General features: G+C 33.8%; 1 protein-coding gene across 5 annotated transcripts in view; it reads left to right on the forward strand.

Annotated features, from left to right (window-relative positions):
• The window catches only part of Srrm234 (Serine-arginine repetitive matrix 2/3/4), a 45188-nt gene that overhangs the window by 4497 nt on the left and 19012 nt on the right, over nucleotides 1–21679 (forward strand). For all 5 annotated transcript variants that reach the window (XM_089634214.1, XM_089634215.1, XM_089634216.1 and 2 more), the window contains exon 3: nucleotides 12915–13019. In XM_089634214.1, the coding sequence (XP_089490340.1) occupies nucleotides 12915–13019 (105 nt within the window). The remainder of the gene's footprint in view (nucleotides 1–12914; nucleotides 13020–21679) is intronic.

Here is a 21679-nt window from a genome sequence, read left to right on the forward strand (position 1 = left end):
TAAATGCATTCTAGATAGTGTCTTGGATAAATATATCCATTTTTATGTGTGCGATATCTATTGCCTTTTCTACAAGTCTAGGACTAATATTTTTGGAATAACTGAATGAGTAAAACCTTAAATTGTAATATTTAATCCCAAAGCAGCAAGCCCCGGCAAGAACAGGTGTTCCGACTTCCTCATAACATATTCGTGCTTTACTGATAATGTGTTATGAAATTTGTCAATTCATTCGTTATAGGCCTCAGACCCTTTTAACAGAAAAACGAATAATTTGTCAGGATTTTTAATAAATTAACAATATTTCATATCAGTAAGTTTTCTCCGTATGTTTCACATTTTTCGTTCGAGAGTCGTTAATTTTGTCTTCATTGAATTAAAAAAATGTTATTCGCTTGCAAGGAAATAAAGTATGCAAAGTACTTTCGTTTCTTCTCGTGCAAATATATTAATTTTATCGTTTTTTAAAAGTGAAAAATATTTATGATTTTCTATGCTGTAACAATTCATCAAATGTCAAAGTTGATTTTCACGTCCTGTGAAGGGTCTATTCAAGTTCTGTTATTATATATTGGCCAGTTGTTTCACAAAACAGAAATAGTGATAGAACTTGAAAATCAACTTTGAACTTCGATGAATTGTTCAAATTCTGTGAATCAAACCATCCTTAAATGTCCGAGTTCTTCACCGATTGCTTTGAAATTTTGACAGGCGATTTTTCGGCGGGCGATTGGTATTTAACCCCTGGCACACTAGAGAGTAGTACGAGTAGGTCTCGGGAGGATGGTATTCCGGGGGTTAAACGGCCATACAAAAATCAAATGTACCTATCTATTGATAACTTACAGTGAAAATTACAGGCACCCTTGTCCCTACTACCTTCAAACTCCCGTAGTCCATAGTCTACTGTCTACAGATGGTTGAGAGCAGTTGGGACTTTTGTGCGGTATTCAGATTATAAAAAAGGTTCAAAATTTTTGTTTTTTAACCCCTCAGTTTAATTTTAATTTTTATATCAAAAGACAAAAATGAGGTTACAATATCGTTTGATATACATTTGTCTAATTAAATGTGTGTGTTTTTTTCGTTATCATTTAAAAAAAATTATGTTTGCATTCGAAAATTTTGTTTAAAAAAAAAAAATCTTTCTAATAATAACATTTGAAAGCATATTTAATCACCTTTCAAAAACAGCTTTTAGTTTTTTGATACGCTCAGAAAAATTAAATTTATTTGAATTTTATTGTAAACGGAACCGAGCTTCTGACAGAATATGCCAGAGGCTTGGGCAGTTAAATTTCTTAATAAAGTAATTATTGATCACACACCATTCGAACATTGTCTTGAGGCCATTGAAGTAGCACAAAATAAAGTGGTTGCTTTGAGGCATCTTTTCAAAAGATATTGGTCCCCTGACCAGTGGCGGCTCGTGACTTTTTATTTATTTATTTATTTTTCATGTTCTCCATGAAACGGTTATACACCAATATATCATGGAGAAGATTACATATTAAAAGGTTTACACAGGCAGTTTTACTATTTTGTCACATGTGTTATAAGATAGTTACTGAATTGTCTGTAGGTGACATTGAAAATGTCGATGGCTAATGCAGAATCGTTAAGCAGTTGAGTCGCTCTGTTTATTGGCGCGTTCTGATAGGCAAAAGTCCTCGCTTTCGAAGCATATAAGAGTGCATGGGATCTCCCTCGAGTATAATTGTTAGGGACATAAAAGTTAACCTCTTTCAACATAGGCGGATTGTGTATTGTCCCAGAGATTAACTTAAAAAAGTGTTTGCCTAAAAATATTTTTCTGCGGGCTTCTAATGTATTGAAATCGAGCATTCCTGTTAAGAACAAGGATGGATACAGGAATGGATAGTATGTATATTCCCTCATATACAGGTAACGCATAAACCTTTTTTGTACTTTTTCTATTTCTAAGATATGGTTTTGTTCAGAAGGGGCCCAAATAATGGAGCTGTATTCCAGGATGCTGCGGAAGTGCTTCATATGTTCTCCGTATTGCAATTCCATTAGTAAATGATCTCGCATTACGAAGAACAAATCCAAGCATTTTGTTGGCGCGGGAGACAATGTCACATATGTGGGATTTGAAAGAGAGATTTGCTTCGAAGATCACCCCAAGGTCACGAATCTCGTTTTTGCGTGTTAATATATTTTTATTAATGTGATAAGGGAATAAAAATGTATCTTTGGATCTTGTAAATGTAACTACACTGCATTTCTGGATGCTGAAGGGTAATTTATTTAATTCCGACCATTTGACAAGAGAATCAAGATCATCATTCATCATTCAAGGTTGTATTAGAATGCTAATATTACAAAGATGGCATTATTCATGTTGTAGCTGAAATACGATTTTTTGTATGAAGATTTTCAGGAAATTTCAGTTTGATTTCCTGAAATTCTTCATATAAAAAATCGAATTTTCTAAAAAAAAAAAATTGTTTTCAATGTAATATTAGCATTCTAGTACACCCAAAAGTCACGAGCCACCACTGCCCCTGACCTGTCCGTTTCAGGATAATAAAATAAAGTCCTGTGTTTTTCACCTTGCTCAGCTTCTAGCTTATTCAGCTCATAAGAGTACTATATTTTCACCCTTATCGCCTAGTAAACTTACACAAATAGTAGCGTATATTTTACCCTGTTCAGCTAATACAAGATCCCCATATTTTCGCCTTGTCAAGAATATAACCATTTAGCCCCACCCTAATAAAAGTCCGTATATTATTAGGTATATTGTTGCCTTGTTCATTTAATAAGAGAGCTTCATAATTTCGTTTTGTCCAGGAAAGAGCCCTGTAATTTTAAGTAACTCTAATTTCGGTTGTGGATCTGTTTGTGAGTGATCGGGACTCTGGTTCAATGAACTCGGATTTGTTTTAAATTCAGGCGTAATTTTAAAAATTGGACAATTCAGAAAAGCGATAAAGTACCTACCTACATTATAATATTTTATCAAAAAATATTTGAACTGTCATTTTCAAAATTGGAACTAAACTAATGTGTCAAGAATTCAGACAAGTGATTAAGTACCTACCTACAATATATATAATAGAAAATTATTTTAATTCTATATTTGAAATTTTATTTCTTTTCTGTAAATTTATAAGGATGGGTTGTTTCACAGTTTGAACAATTCATCAAATTAAAACTTTCATTTTCGGGTTCTGTGAAAGTTCTATTCAAGTTCTGTTATTATATTATTATATGTTAGTTGCTTGACAGAACTGAAATAATAACAGAACTTGAACAAATATTTAACAGAACTTTAAAATTAACTTTTGTTTTTAAGAATTGTTCTATTTCTCAGTAACAACCCGTCCTTAGTGTTAATCGTGATTTTTCAAGGGGCTGCGCTTTTTAGCTCTAATATAATCCTACACCTTGTAATGTTCTATACTTTTTCATGGGTCCGCGCTAGTAACAATTTTAAAAGTGAAGTATAAATCTAGACTTGTTATTATTATTACACGCCCTAATGGGCTTTTACACACTACAAAGTTAAAAGCGGCCGCTACACTACTCGCTTCGACGCTTCGACGAAGTCCTCGACGAAGTTAGCCGAAGTTCGAAGTGCGTGCCCACACACTCGTGCAACTTCGCGAGTAACTCAGTCCAACCAGTCAGTGATTGGTTTATTTATGCCGTGACGCTTCGAGTCCTTTGACTCGGGCGCATTTACCGACAACAATCGGAAGTCGGGCGAAGCGAAGCGAAGTTGCCCGAAGCGAAGCGAAGTTCGTGCCCACACTATCGTATTCGGTCAACTTCGATCAACTTCGCGAGTAGTGTAGCTGGGCTATAATAGTAGAGTATCATAGTTATTATAGATTCTACAAAATTAAAACAATAAAGGAAACATAATACAACGAAAAAAGAAAAAGTATTAAATGTTACAACAAAAGCATATAATAAAATAAGATACATTAGTAAAAATGATAAGAAGTCTCACATAAATAGATATTCAAAATAAAAATAAATATATATATATATATATATATATATATATTGCGGAAATTATAGATGTCTATTTGTGTCTCGATCTATAAAAGAATTGAAATAAACAATATTTATATTGATTATTTTTAAGATGAAATATATCTCCCAGATCAGAGTTATCTCACAAAATTAAGATAAAAGGTGGCAAATAAGAAACACTATTATGTTTCCAGTAAATTCCTAATTCAAACGTTGTGCGTGACAACGATAGATATTCAAGGAATATGTGTGTATAATGAATACTACATTCTACATCACGGGTGTGACTGATATGACAAGATACGCTTGCTCGCTTACACTAAGACTAAGCTAATACGGAATGCTGTATGAGACGACCTACTGTCCTAGGCTGTCCTTATACTTATGTGTTGCTACGTTCGCGATCTCACTTTCTCAGTGGGTTTTCCAAGAATTGCGGAACAATCGAAATAATTGTATTTTTTCTTAGTTATAAATATGTAATTTGCAAGTATTTATGAATTAAATGTTATTCCTTGGCCCTTTCTAGTGTTTTCCGTGTAATGCCAACACTCTTATCACACACGAGGGCATGTTGGTTCTTTTTTACGGCAATTTCCTCAGTTTTTCCTTAGTTAGTATTTCCTTAGAGATAGAACACGACCTTACGCAATGCGTGACCGTGTAGTACTGAAACTAAAAAATCGAAAGCACTACAATTGACGTACTTTTTGCTCGCCACTTTGAGATTTCTAGAGCGCGTCTATACATATAATAACGTCATTGCGTTAACTTTATCCAGAGAAAACCCTAAAGTCTCTCCTTGTTTAGTTTATTCATGTACGGTATATTTTTACCACGTTCAGGCAATTAAAAACATAATAATCAATTATCTCGCCTTATCCATCGTAGCTTTACAGTGTTCAACTTAATATAAAATCTCCGTACATTTTCACCTAGTTCTGCCAATAAAATAGCCCCAAACCTCCCGGATCGTCCAGAAAAAGGTCACGTTGTTTCATCTTCTCCAACGTACAAAGAGCCTTTGCAGCTAATAAATCTTTGCCCGACGACTAGAAGCTTCTATATTTTCACTCATACCACATATAAAAGAGCCGTATATTTTCATTCGGTCAACATGATAGTCCATTATTCTTTTACAGTTGAATAAAACAAAGGGAGTCTTCTATTTGCCCCCGGAAGTACGTTTCATTTTGATTCGAGTCGCTTTCTCCTTACTCTTTACAATAGGGAAAACAATTCCCAAGTTAATAATATATGATTGAAACCATAAAAGCTTGACGTTTCCTCGCATCGAATATACAGAGCACATTCAATCCCAAACAAATACCAGAGTTTTATGTAGGAACTTAGGAGTAGGCGCCACCAATTTATTGTTCTTTGATTCTTGAAGCCAAAAAAACAAATAGTTTTCCAAGTTTTGAGAGTTTTTTTCTTTCGTATTTTTTTTCCACAGCAGGGATGTTATAAACACGTCAATCCATTTTTATTCCTTGCCTGTTAGGTATGTATTTGTCTCGCAATTTCATATTAGATTAATGAATTAAATAATCTTCACTCTAAGGCAGGTAATAACATGAATGCTGTAACAGGGAAAACGAACGGTGTGCTCTGGAGTCTTGAAATTCGTACAGTTTTTTTTTGTCTAAATTTGCGAACGTTCTTTACATCATGAGTTATGTAACTTTGAAATATCAATTTACCTGTCAAAAATAAGTGAAGATGCAATATTTATCAATAAAAAATAAGTTTACAAAAATATACCTAGTACCTATTGAATTATGCTGAAAGAAAAAGCATAACGCTTTTTATAAGCGAAACCGTATGGAAAAAATAATTAGTAATATTTGAATGAACATTTTTGATGTAGAAAATTGGTTTGAAAACACTTCCGCTCGCCTGGCATTTTCAGTGAGCCAAAATAAAAAATGTCTTTTAGGGAAAATTCTGCGTGATATATTATGCCAATTTAGAATGCCCGTAAAAAAAGCACTCTGCAATTTACTCGACGCGGTACCTACCCCACTCAATCTAATAATATGTCTCTGCCAGCGAAATCCCAAAACATGCCACTGAAACCATAAGCCATTACATCAGGCCCCACGATTTATGTTGGAGCGACCAGCCTTGGATATATGCCAAAAAATGAATGTCCACCCCGCCGTATCGCCTACATGTTTTTAGCACGTATGGGATTTACATAATACTTAATTTAAAAAAAAAACGCACGGCCCTTTCTCGATTGCCGTAATTGTCCATGAAACGAAAATAAAACACACCTTTTTCGATTTGGGTCACTTTTTTTTCTAAAATGGCACTTTTCTTGGACAGAGAGCACCTCCACTCTCTTGGGAAAAAATCTTGGCAATTCAGATTTATCTGTCGACTTTTCCCGCTGGACAGAAAATCACGTCTTAATAAAAAACATGCTGAAAATTTTATTCAATTGATAAACGACCGTGTATATGAAAACCTTACTAATTACGAAAAATATATAAGATGTATACATTGCTTATCTAGTCAAGGAGGGGTTTTGTATTAACTGTTCAGTAAATCTGTATAAACTTGAAATAATAATAATTTCGGAATTTTTCCAAAGTAGGTACAGGATTTTCCAATAAGAGGTGTTATTTTGATATTCAATCGTAAAAGATCAATGGTTTCGTTGCTTGTGTGGCACTTAGCGCCGTCTTGTTGAAAGTAAACGTTGTCCAGATCAATACCATCAAATTCCGGTCATAAAAATCATTAATCATCTCTCGATAGCCCAATCCATTCAACGTAACTGTTGCTCCAGTCTAATTTTCGAAAAAGTAAGGTCCAATGACTCCACCGGACCATAAACCGCACCAAACAGTCATACGTTGAGGATAGAGAGGCTTTTCAACAATAACTCTTGGATTTTCCGAGCCCCAGATGCGACAATTTTGCATGTTGACGAAGCCACCGAGGTGGAAATGGGCCTCATCACCGAAGATGATTTGCATTTGATTCACTCAAACGAAATTTCAATAATTTCAATGCGTTATTGAAGCGTGTATCGTTAAATGTCAAAAAATGACAGCTTCAAAAGTAACATCTACCGAAATAGCGGGCTATTAAAAATAACACCTCTTATTGGAAAACCCTGTATTTTAAATGTTCTATATATTTCTTCATTTAAGGCGCCGTAAAAAAATACTATTTTAGAAACTAGATAACATTTCCTTCTAAATTTTTATAAAGTATATACTTTAATGGTTAATAATGAAACGTTTTAATTTCAAACACGAAAAAAGTTTTAAAAATGCTTTACACAAACTTTTTTAATCAAAACTTCATAAATTTTATTTTAAAGATATAGATTTAAAGATAACTGTCACTTTACTTTTTATCTCGTTCATACAATTAAAAATTATAATACATAATAATTACCAGAAAATCGAACCAAAAAAATCTGACATTTTGGATCCATTTTGTCATCAATCTACACATGCATAAGGCATCACTTTCATGGAAGTTTTACTACAATAACGCGGTAAAAGTCAATTAAAAAATAATTTATTTATTGTTATTAAGTTTAATTTGTAGAACTCCATTTTATTTTTTTATTTTTTATATATTCAATAATATTGTTATTGGGTTTATAAAAACAGTTTATTTTTAAACAAGTTCTGCTGGGTAATTATTATTACGCGTGACAGCTGTTTCGCCCTCTGAAGGCATTATCAAACTGTGGGTAGCCCACTTACAGACGATACATTTATATTATTTCTAGGTAGGTATTTTAATTTCAATTACTGATTTCTTAATTGATTTTTGAGTAAGATATTAGAAATTATTAATGGTTATTACCCCAGCAAAGTTTCCCCAATTAATGTAATGTTTAAATTTGACTGAATGTCTTAATGTTAGTTATTCCCAAACGATGACTCATAGGGTTATTTTAATAGCATAATTAAGTACTTCATAGTGCACTCATATTTGCATTAGGTTTGAAGATATCTAGTAGGGGTGAACGAATTATATTTGTTTGTTCATTAATTAGAATAGCTTTCGGATTATTAGAGTTTTTGTTAATTTCTAACTGTTCTAAAAGATTCAGTTTACGGCCTTTACTTTGTACGTGTAACGGAGTTGGTTTATTATTATCATTAAGTGAGTGATTTTCATCTAGGAGATGTTTGGCAAATTGAGATTGCATTTTATTATTATTTTTAAAAGATCTTATATGTTCTTTGAACCTAGTGTTAAAGGACCGGCCCGTTTGTCCAAAATAAACAGCGTTGCATTCGTCACACTGGAGTTTATAAATGCCACTATTTTGTAATTTGAGTACCTTACTTTTTGAGTTTTTAAGAGATGATCCTAAGTTGTTATTTGTGCGGAAGGCAATATCTAAGCCACACTTTTTGAGGACTTTGGCAATTTTATTAGATGTCTGTCCGATGAATTCTAAACACCCGAATTTATTATTCGTCTTATTATTAGTCGCTGGGTAAATTAATTTAAGGTTATTTTTGTGTTTGTTATTATTAATTATTTTTTCAATGTCTCTACCCTTGAAGCCATTATTTTTAGCAATAGTTAGGATTGTATTTTTTTCCTTCTCGTATGCTTTCTTGTCGAGTGGGATGTTAATATAATGGTACATAGTAATGGTACATGGTACATAGGCTTAATAAAAGTGTACAGTCTTTGTACAATGTGTAACAAAAACACCGTTTAACGGTTGTGAAGTGATTTTTATTAGTAAGACCGTAAAAGTGTAGGCATTTTCGCCAATGTTTGTACATTGCATTTTTGTCATGTCCCACGATGTTAATTGGATTTTTCATAGTTATTATGTGTTATAGAATATTCGAGTGATATATTTTTAACATGCATATTCATTGATTTGGTGTTTTTACAATGTCCATTTGAATGTAGTCAATGAAACAAAGTCTGGTTTCGAAATTAATTTTGTGGTTTATTAAATTGCTTACATGATATATTTTTTAAAATATACAGTTTTTGCGTAAATTTGAACTAACATTGAAAAAATCACGTTTAACCGTTCTGTTATAGAACCCGTTAGTTATATAAAACTTCATAAAACTGCATAAAAATATGTTACTTTTATGCAGTTTTATAATTATTTTTTTTGTACATAACTGAACTTCCCCAGCAACAATCTTTTGCATTCTTAAATTATAAATTCGAAGATGTTCACTGGAGAATCCAATCATCCATTGGTATTCTGGGTTATAAGAAGTGCACATTATGGTAGTTAGAATTTATGCACAGAAAAAAAATCCCAATGAAAATGAAAGAAGACTTCTAGTAATCTGGTATTGGAGAAAACTTCAAAATAAAACGTTAAAATAAACGGTATATCCCAGATAAAGCGTTTTTAAAACAATGTAATCTCGACACTCAAAAATGATTCCCTCAATACAACGTTTTCGTTTTACTGTATTTTTCGAACATAAAAGTCATTGCAACAGATCACATTACCTCTAAAAATGGCCTGCCCACTCTCGGGATGTCCTTCATTAGGTCGCACAAGTGTAAAGTATGATGAATGGTGCTATCGAATCAGCTGAGATATTTTATGTGATTTATTTCATGCGGGTACAGCTGGTGAATAAGGTGCATTCCATGACGTCATGTGTAAATCAGCAACCCCTGCGCGTACCCAACGGGTGTCAGTCCACCCCGCTCCCTTAAAATGTAACGAGAGTGCCTTATTAAAAAAATCGATTCATCCCCCTGCCGTACGGCCACATCAGTGTTATTGTACCCCCCCCCCTCACTCTCTTTACGCTTGCTTCGATCGATATTATACGCGTATTACACAATACGATACCCCCTCTTTATAGTACGTATAATACTAATGTTAGTTCGTTACCCATTCCTCCTAGTCGCCTCATACCAATTCCACCCTCGGTGATGGTCAATCCGGACCTACGTGCAATAGTGCAGCAGTTCTTACCTGTATATTATGGAATAGAATTCAAATTCGCGCTTATTCAAATTGCTCGAATTCTTTTTTTTTCAAATAAAAGTTTTCATTTGTTTCATGTTCGTGAAACATTGACATTTTCATACTTTGTCCTCGCTTTATTTTCTGAAGTTTTATAACTATTTCGTGCTTCTGAAAGTATAAATTTGCATAAGCAGGTGTGGAATTAGTTCTGTGTTGGGTTGTTAAGGTTCCAGCGTAACCAAGTACGTTATTATTTTGTCACTCTGGGGGCAAACTTTCGTGACTGAAAACTGAAAGTGAAAGGTATCCTCGGCAGTGCAATTAAAATGAATGATATATTATTTTTTTTGGCTCTTACTACTTATCGCGTGCCGTGTTTTCCCTTATTTTTATCCCAGAGACGTTTGACACGCCAAACTCTGGAAATATTAATCGTTTGAATAAGTGATAAGTACATTATTAACAAAAGCTCTTGTGTGAAATTTTAAAAAATGGCGACCGTGTTGTTGGAGAGCAGCTGACGGAACATTTTAGGGGTTGATTTCTTTTATCCCAGTCATCATGCTGAGCGTTGCTTCATCTTTGTACAGGTTTGATAATTTTTACTTTAAATTAATACATTTTTCGGCAAACTTGTCGAATTTCGTTGCATGAAAAGGCTCTTTAAAAAAACAGCACTTAATTGTAACTTATCTATCTAATTTTTACAAATATTGAAGGCCCCGTAGTAAGCGTTCAAAGATGGTTTGAAAGGGAGATATGTAAATATGAATGAACTTTTTACAGATTACAACTTAGACCTTAATTTATACAATAACAATAAACTTACACATTAAATCGCCTAATACAAATTATTTTTACCTAGTAGCCATGTTTTCAGCAAATATCTGACTCTATTTGGAAATTCGCATTTCTTAATATTACCAGGTAGCATATTATATATTTTAGGCACATTATACTCGAGGGTTCGCTGTCCGTATTTATTATTATGTTTAGGTACAAGCATGCCTTCATTCTTTATGAATCTAGTATTGTGCCCATGTTCAACTTTCCTCTTATACTCAGAGTCAGATATGTGCTGAATCAATATTTTATACCACAATAAGGCCTGCACCGGCAAAACTTTAGTTGTACATCAAGATACACTGATTTTTTTCATGCTTATAACATATTAAATAAAGGACAAAACGTGTTTTTAATAATTTTCGTAGTTTACTTTGCGAATTTTTTTGTACTGAGTGAATTTCATATAATTAACGTTTCGGCATAACAAATGCACAGATAGATATTATCTTAAAAAATAACATGATTTAACATTTTCACGGCCAAAAGTATTTTTGTTATTTGTTATTGGGGTGTTATGCCGTGTTGCGCTAACTCCTTCTTTTCACTGCCCTTATGATGGACACTGTAATGCTGTCCGTAACGTTGGCTAAAGGAGTTAGCGCAACACGGCATAACACCCCAATAACAAAAATAACATTTATTTTTTCTTTCGAAACTTAAAAATTTAAAGAGTTAACGTTAGACATTTGTTATAAATCTGTAGAAACTGGGTATGCGGGTGTTCGAGTCGCACGAAATAGGTTTTTAGGGTTATTTTAATAATTAATGCATACTTATTAACCTGAGAACTTGCTTTGATTGAGATAAAAATAAACATCCTTTACCACCTCCCACGACATAAATTGTTATTTCTTGTAAAAATTAAGTTGAAACTAAGTGCTATTTATATTCGTTTACGTTTAAGTTTATTATTTTTTCTTTTATGTGTTTCAGGAATTATAAGATCAAAAGTAAATTCGACTACACTTGATTAATGATTAATGAGGACAGAATGAACATATCTTTAATAATTATTAATAGGAGAAATTTATAATTGATTTCCCTAAAACATAATAATAACCTTATTTGTAAATGAGATACTTGATACTTGAGCGCTACACATAAATACAAATCATAGATTATTCGATTACAGTGATCACCTACCTAGGCGCCTACTGGCTTAGACAAGGGGAGACTAAATTTTAGTTTGTATCTTGTTATATTATAATGTTATTGATTTTTATATTATGTTAGTTCATTTGTGTTAGTGATTTTTACATACGTATCGATTCATAATTGACAGGTCTTAAAGAGACCCATGTTTAGGAGGGAGGAAACACAGTTAAAAGTAGTTCTTCGCGTTTGTCCAGATTCCTCCTAGATTGCTCTGCACATATAAATTTGCAATCGGTAGCGTCGCTAATGTGTATTTTGTGAATACATTTTAAATAAATAAATTATAACTTTTACCGCATGCAAAATTAATTTATTGTGTCAAGTTTTAGGTACATAACATCAATAACATTCACGTGGTTAAAACTAGTCATTTTTCCACTATGATAACATTGTTGATAATATGTGTTAAGGGGGTGACAGATTACGCTATAACTTCAAAGCGTTTTATATAACTCCACATTGTTCGCGATAAAATCCCATACAGACCTGTCACACCTAAAAAGATATTTGAGAATTATGCGACCCCCTTCTCCTGCCGTAGGTAGAGACAATTTACGGAGTGCCGTAATTACGCGACTGTCATAATGTCAAAGTGACAGATCTCATAAAAAAATGATATTCTGCGGCAGTTACCCAATTGATCTGACCCCCTCTCCTGAGATTATAGAGTAGTGTGTCACCCAGCATAAAATACGTACATGCCACGCCCAAATTATGCGCGTATAATATCGCGTTATGTGTATTAAGGCTTTATGGAGGAGACATGCGTCTGCGCCACGTCTTCGCCACGTCCCCGCCACGTCTCCGCCACTCGCGGACAAACCACGCCTTAATGATCCCTGCAAAAATATATCATTGCTTTTGAAACACATGGAGCCTTTGGAAAATCACTGCTCTAATAGATTATATTACTTGTTTGACAACATGCTAATTTAGCACCTTTTTCCGTTGTCCCCAGGTTTTCCAGCAGTGAGGTGGAGGACAAAATATCGGAGTACAGAGCCAAGCTGGTGGATGGAGACAGTCTGGACAAACCCGTCAAGGATGCCTTCGGAAGAGTTATGTGAGTCGCTTCTCTAAACCATATCATTATTTTTTTCTGTTGTACCGATGCTGTGTGTAATGTTCGAATTAAAGAGCATGTGTGCAAGCGAGATGTGCTACATGGAAACCTGGTGGGAGATTCCGGTTCTACTTTATGATAAGGAATTGTCCTCAACCTTCAAATTGCTAACGACTTTTACGTTAACTGCGATTTCAGTTCTCTCAGATGACAGCGAAATTTTGTCTTTAATCTTAAAATTAACGAATATTTCGTTAACTGCGATTCCAATTCTTTCGCATGACAATGAAAATTCGTTAATTTTAAGGTTAAGGACAACTCTTACGGTTAACCAAAACCAGAATCCTCCCTCTGGTCACTAAAGTAAACATTGACCAGGAAGATATAAAACATTTGAAACGTGTACAGTGTACGTATTGGTGCATCCCCAAATACCCTGTTCTATAGAGTAACCATGTTAAGGAGTTTTTCATAGATTGTACCGGGGATAAAAATAAGAAAATACCAAACTGTCATAATATAACGAGGAACGAACAATTAATTATACAATATTATTAGTAGGTGAAGATGTCGCACCTCATTGCTTCAAAACCAATATAAATTGTAAGGATTCACGTCCAGGGAATTGTTTTGGGCTGTAGCCTGGAGGGTGATGATTGCCCTGATGATAGCCAACCTCCAATAGACCACTAGAATAATACGATGGAACCTCATAACGAGCTTAATTCGATCCAGAATTTTACGTGTTATGTGAAACACTCGTTAAGCGAAACAATTTTTCTAAAACTAGTTTATTATTTTTGAATTTATGACAAAATGATTCATTATTTTTTACTATAAAGCTCTCTAGAGACATTTGTTTTTGCCGACGCTTCAACATTTGGTGAAAATGTGAGACAGCATTATCATTGAATAAATTTGTAGAACGCATAGCCACTTGATGCTTCTCAATGTACGATGCAACAGTTTCCCATGCTTTCCGCATTTCTCTTATCGCGCGAGAAGATTATTGCTCTGCTACTTCCTCCTCATCCACTAACAATCTCTCCTCCATAACTTCTTGCTGTAAAACACAATGCAACTCCACAAGCTCTTCGGTGGCCAGCTCTTGAATCTGCTCTTCCACAAGCTCATCAATATCGTTGTTATTCACATTCAGTCCCATGGTATTGGCCAAAGACACAATCTCGTTGACTATAGACTCCACGGGTACTATTTCAAAACCCTCAAAATCACATTCGACAACGCTCTTTGGCCAAAGATTCTTTCAAGCAGAAGTGAGGGTCATCTTGGTAACCCCTTCCCACGCCTTGACAATCATCTTGAGGCAAGTAACGATGTGAAAAAAAAATGGAAAAGCTATTATTATTTACCTTACCTTTATAACACTTTTTGCAAGTTAAGTTTTAAAATGTTAAGACGAATTATTTGTTGAATATGAATAAATAGGATGTCCGCATAAAAACGTTTTCTTTCAAGACAAGCATACAAATTCAACATTGGATTGAATCACTGATACATTCAGAAAATATTAACTTGATCGTGTCAGAAATCGGGACTTATGATAAAGTACCATAGCCGATTTTTGTATTTTTATTAGGGCCATACACTTAATTAATTTACGACTTCTTTTATTCGCGTTTCCCCAGCAGCGTTTATAGTTTTATTTGATTAGGTACTCGCTAAGCAGTTCATATTGCCTCGTGTGTTGTACGGAAAATAAATTTCTGCAATGGTATAAAATTTATATTATGATTCTCCGATCGCAGGCGTTGCCTCAAAATATGTCGGTCGTCGTGAACGGTGTTTGTCGGGGCGGTTATGTCTGATGTTCTATCCTCTGCCGGACACTGCGTGGTGGTGGTATGTATGTACGATTTCATTTATAACTATATCATGATCATTGTCCGTGTTCTATCCTTTGGTACATGAAGACGTCCATAACTTACTCGGGGTTATAGGACATTTTGGCCAAAGTTTGTACATTGCGTATTTGTCACGTCTCACGATTTTGATTGGTTTTTTCATAGTTTACCATATCCATTCAATGAAACAAAGCCTGATGTTAATTAATTTTAGGTGTGTAAGATTGATTTAGTGGTTTCTTAAATAACTAACTTAATATAATTTTTTAAATATACAGTTTTTTACGTAAATTTGTTTAAACAACGTTGAACAAAATTACGTTTAACATTTCTGATATATATAATTCGTTAGTTCCATTCCGTGACCATATTTATTTATTTTTAATTATTTTATCGCGGGAATAGTTCATAAAAAAATATGAACAGTTAAATTACTTTGTTCAGTTTTTTAAATTATTTTTTGTACATAACTGTACTGCCCCAGTAACTGAAGTAAGTCCACTGAAGAATTCGCATTATAACCCGCAATTATTATTCTGGGCAGTGAGAATTGTATTTATGGTAGTTATTCCCAGAATTTCTGCACTGAAAAAAAATCCTCACTTCTAATAATCTTATATTGCTGAAAACTTAAGAATAAAATGTTAAAGTAAGTGAAAGGACAATCAATTATTAAAATATGTATAAACTTTCTCGAAAATGCCCTTGAACACAATGTTTTATGTATCTGTTTGTAAATAATTAAATAGATCTTAGAAAGTCATATTTGTACACCGACCTTAAGGTGATTTTTTGCAAAAAATGGCGCTATACAAACTATCCAACTACTGTTGTCAATTTGTAGCCACAGAGATTATTGGATGCCACTTCTGCGTTATCTGCTTTAACATTTCTAGTTTATTTTGCGGTCTACTGAGATTCATTTATTTGTTTTGAACGCATAGCTTCATCTGTTTATTGTATAATTAGATTAGGCTTTTAGGCTATGTAGTTTTTCCGTCACTTTCAATGACTTTACTTTTCAAAAGTGTTCCGATTTTTCACTGTTCTGTAGAAATTTAAAGGTATTCCTCACGCTATTGTGTATACTGTGTACGCCTTTGAAAGTTTTGCCACGACATGTGAAAACATTGAAGCCTATTTTAATGCGATTTATCTATTTCAATGTTCAACTTCACACTTATATTGATCGGCTGTTTCTATTTACCTTTTCTACGGCGGCGATTCTTCTGAGGCAGCAATTCATTTTTTCTAAGTACCCCTTCGAGAAAAGTCCAAACTCGCGTTTCTCCTTTTAACCAAAACGGTAATAAATAAATTTAGTTTTTCTTCATTTATTAACTTTTAAATCTTAATCCTTATTAATGGCATAACAATTCCAATAATGAAAATCACATATCGTCGGCTTAGGACGGGTTGTTTCGGAGAATCTGAACAATTCATCAAATTTCAACGTTCATTTTCAAGTTCTGTGAAAGATTTTTTCATGTTCTGTTTTTATTTCAGTTTTGTCAAGCAACTAACCTACAATGATATAAAAACAGAACTTGAACAAGTCTTTCACAGAACCCGAAAATGAACGTTGAAATTTGATGAATTGTTCAGATTCTCCGAAACAACCCGTCCTTAGAGTGTAAACCTGTTAACGGCCAAATAGGTAACTTTACAGGAGAGACAAAAAACGTTCTTAAAAAAATTAATTAATTTTAAGAAACGGTTCTAATACAGTATTGTGTATTTTTTTATTCTTTATAATATAAATCAAAAGAAGAGTTAGTAAATTCAGTATTTATTTAATAATTAACACATTTGTGATATAACAGGTTTTCGTAGTGCAGTAACATTATTAATAAAGGATTTGGCAGTTTTTCACTCTTAATATTAAACTACTTCATTTAAAAAAATATATATAAGTAATGTTTCTAAATACAACGTTTTGTTAATATTTAGACCGAAAAAAGATGTTCCTAATCTATTTTTCGGTCTCAATATTATAATATTGATAGGTTCTATAACTTTGGAAAATTACCACATAATTTAATTCTAAAACTAAATGCTCTATTATAATAGCTTCTCTCAATAACAAAATTTCTCTCTTATCAAAAAAATATTGAACTCTTAATATTTTACTCTCTATCATAAAGTAACAGCACGTTGAAAGTTTGTAACCTGAATATTTCTAAAATAAAATCAAAATAAATCACATTACACACCAGTCAGTCTCAATTATTACTAATACGAGTAGTGACTAGTCATGAAGTAAATTATTATAATAATAACGATAGTCTTCAGGTAAAATGCTTTTTAAATATTGCAAGTCTTCAAACTTCCTTTTTGTAATTTTTTATTTTTGTTTGAAAGTGATTTCTAAGGGAATCAAAAGGCCATGCAATTACAGTCGGTGATTTTCTTTACGGTAGTATTTTCCATACATCAGTGAATCTCAATTTAAAAAATACATCACCGTTTGGAGTGTACTGAAGAGCTCTAATATCAGTAACTTTAGCGTCAGCTCTACCACGTCCAGGACAAATGCTTTTTAAAAAATTTACTTCATCAAAGCTTTTGAAAAAAGTATGGTTTAAGTAAGTTACATCATAAGGTCTAGGGTTTTTCCTTGCCAACCTGCAAATAGATATATACTCCGCAGGAACATTGATGTTTTTAATTTTTCGAAGAAAACTTCTTCGGAAAGGTTTTCACTTTATGATGGCATTATTTATTTTAGTAAAAAGACAAATAACTTTGTTTACATCACTTTATTTGTACACAATCAACATGTTTCGTGAACAATGTTCACTTCTTCAGGATCAAACGTATACGTATACGAAGAAGTGAACATTGTTCACGAAACATGTTGATTGTGTACAAATAAAGTGATGTAAACAAAGTTATTTGTCTTTTTATTAAAATTGATGTTTTTGTCTAAGAGGAATGTATGCTGTCCGATTCCATCTGTGTGTGCCCAACTTCTAGAAACTTTTGTTCTATGATTATGTTGTGGTTTATAGCCGACAATAGCAATGCATTAGACGTTACGCAATTCCTGTTTTGATACGTGCAACCATCGCTATAAACAATGATTTTATTTGGTTTTGCTTGTTCATTTTGTCGTAAAACCTTGTTCTCAATTAAACTGACCCATATACTTGCAAACTCTTTCGAGTTTAAACCTCCTTCGGTTTCATTCCATAATTAGCAATAGCCATCTTTGTTCTTCAAATTAAGGCAAGATTGTGTATTTGGAGCTTTGTTCTATAGTATAAACTACTATTTTTTTTATTTGGGAGCCATCAGAACCGCCTGCAAGTCAACCGCAAACACACTTTCTTCAGCTTTATCTTTTTCTTTTTCTGCTCGAGCTTCTTCTTTTTTAAAAAAAAAAAAGTGGGTGTGTCAAGCCTACGCAAGACAGAAGTGAAACTTCTAGTTTCAGCTGATGCTTGGCGTGGCGCAGTTCGCTGGTGTCTGAGAGAGAGGAAAGAAGAGAAGAGAGAGAACGTTCGTGAGCGGCTCCCCCACCTCAACAAGGTTTCACTTCAAAAATGCCACAGCCGAGAATCGAACCTCGCTTAACTGATTGAAAGCCAACCACGCTGAGCACCAACTGTAAGCAAAGCCGCATAAATTGATTATATTATGTAGGTTCTGAAAATATGAGAGCTTGTTATGTTTTATAATGTTACCTACATCACACCCAAAATATAATATATTTTTAAAAATAATGTACAATGTACAGAAATAGAATCCCACACAAGATCGCGTAGTGCGCTCTAGCGAACGGATATTTTATCAGAGGGAGATAGTTTTAATTTTTTTTTCTGTAAATTATTACATATTATCAAAATAAATAAATTAATTAAATAAATGTAATACAATTATCATAATATACGGATTAGATAATAATTTTAATCCAACACAATAACGCAAAGCGCGCTCTAGCGGAGTAATGTTTTATCACAGTGAGATAAGTGTTTTTATTATTTTGCAATATTATTTTCTTTTAAAAAATGTTCTGACCTACTAAAAAATAAGATATTGAATGAAAAAGGCGTTAAAAACAAAAAAATAATGTGCGATGGCCGAGAATCGAACTCGGATCAACTGCTTGGAAGGCAACTATGCTGACCATTACACCACCAACGCCAGTTGTCGGGATGAGCTAAGAAGCATTTATATGTTACTTCAAAACTTTGACTAGATCAAATGAACTTTAATCGGTGGTGGGGGTACCCGCATTTTCGTTTCGGTCATGAGTCGGTTTTACTCCGGTCCTCGAAATTGCATGACGCGCGTAAAGAAGTTTCACTTCAATACATACCTTTGCAATATCTCAATCCTCAAACCTCCGTTTGCACAAGTAACACCGAATTATGTCATTATTTGTAAGAGTACGCGTGCTGTCATCGAAAACTCTATACAGAATGGCGGTTAAGATGGACTTAGCAGCAGACTTTTGACGCCATGGATTTGGCAGTTTTACTTATCACGCGTTTTTGTCAATTTAAAGCCAAAACTGACACTAGCTGTTTTTCCTAGCTTGTGTATTTTTTTTCTCTTTTGAATGGTATAATAAACGTAAAAACAGTCAAAATGGATTTAGCAGGTTTACACTCTAAGCCGACGATATTGTTATTTAAGTTTGATGGGACAAATGTGTGTCTCTTTGAACAACTTCGCAAATCAGATTGATAAGCTAAAAATATATATCGGCGATTTAAAGCATTAGGCACACGCTAAATTATGCGCGCACAATTTGAGCGTGGCATATACGTATTATATGTTGTGGTGACACACTACGCTATAATCTCAGGAGAGGGGATCAGATCAATTGGGAAACTGCCGCTGAATATCATATCTTTGTATGGGATCCGTTACTTTGACATATGACAGCACGTAATTACGGCGCTCCGTTAATTGTTCTGACCCCTTCTCCTACTGTAGGTAGGAGAGGGGGTCGCATTATTTTTAAATATAGCCTGGTTAGCAGATCACAGCGCATATCGTCGCCACGCCCACACCTATAACACATCTTTTTAGGTGTCGCAGGTCCGTATGGGATTGTATGACGAGCAATATGGAGTTATATTAAACGCTTTGAACTTATAGCTTAACATGTGACCCTTTTTTGCGTTCGCGTTACCCCTTTAAGTAACCTCACGTACCCCAGGAGTACGCGTACCACTAATTGGGAACCACTGTTCCAAGGGTGGAAATTTACCTGAATTGAAACCTTTTCAATATTAAAACGTATGTTACATGTCAGTGCCTTTGTCGATGGAAATTTCATCCAGTTTTTTCCTTCAGAACCGATTTCTTCATAAATAATATGAATTGCGATATCGAAAATTTTTCTAACTTCTTTCTTATTTTACATTGAATCTTATCGACGCCATATAGAACGGTATGGCGCTTTAGCCATTTATTCTTTCCAGCGTCTTAGCTCGTAACAGTGTCCGTATTATTAACTCAACCCACATAAGATTTATTTTGTTCAGAGATTTCCTATCTGAGTCGCTATTTATTTGGACTGTAGGTACTTGACATGAATTCTACTAACATATCTTCTAAAATAGAGTAAACCCCACGCCAGACGCCATGATAGTCACTACGATATTTGCACAATTCATGCAATAATTCATTGGAAAAAATCTTGGAAATTTGTCAGGAAACGATCTTTGAGTGCTTGTCTACTTTTCGGCAATATGTCAATGAATTCATCAACGAAGTTTACGATTCAATTCAATTTGCGAAAATATTTGGAGAATTTGTCTCTTTTTTGGAACATGATTAGTCGGGAAGCATTTAACAGAATTTTCACCTGCGGTATCATCCATTTGATAATTTCTAAATCATGTACAAATCCTTTCGGAAGCAAGTTTCCGATATATTAGATATGACGATGGCAAACTTAGAATTTTTCATCACCAAGTTTCGGTTTGTAAAAATATGTTCGCTGTAGCGCAAGATTTTGGGAACCCCTGATGTAATTTATATTTTACATGGGATAGTTTCTTCTCCTTTCTAATGGGGTTTGCTACAAAGTTGGCAGACATTCGATGGCGAGGCTCCAAAAAACGATATGATATTTCACAAATTACTTACTTCTTTTACGTATTTATTTAATATGTGAGTTATTATATTTTTGGCTATTGATTGCAGAATGTTAACTTTTCTGGGATAATATGAGGAAATACATACATTCGTACTATTTGGAAATAGATCTTTGATAATATCTATAAAACTACTGGTGGATCCCCGCAATGCTTCGCTATTGTTGATGTCCACCATTTAATTGTTTATACCACAATGTTAAATTACAGTTAAAAATCTACATTACATCGACTCCGTATCTCATTACGGTGTAGAGATATTGCTGCAAGTATTCCTTGGGCGTCCCCGATTTCTTCTACCATTTAAACATCTCCAAACACCCCTGGCACTAAAAACAACAAACTTTGAAATTTTCCTTGTGGTAATTATCATATTATTAACGCGTTTTTAACCTACAACTAATATTCGTGCTCATGTAGTAGAACTTCATATGTAATGTTTTTGTTCGATGGAAATCGACAATTCATTTACAATACATTTTGTATATTGAAAGCTATGCTGGACTTTGACGTTTTATTAACTATCCTGCAGTCAAGTGGGGGAGTAGGTAGTACCCAAAATTACTATCCTCTTTATATTAGCTGACATACTTGACATATCATTTTAGTATTTTATGTATTCCTGCGCAAATACATAAGTTCCCATTAATAATTGACTGAATAATTGGGATTTCTATAGTTT

The sequence above is a fragment of the Hesperophylax consimilis genome, chromosome 8 (genome assembly GCF_061612785.1).
Source record: "Hesperophylax consimilis isolate HC1 chromosome 8, BYU_Hcon_1.0, whole genome shotgun sequence".
Taxonomy (NCBI): domain Eukaryota; kingdom Metazoa; phylum Arthropoda; class Insecta; order Trichoptera; family Limnephilidae; genus Hesperophylax; species Hesperophylax consimilis.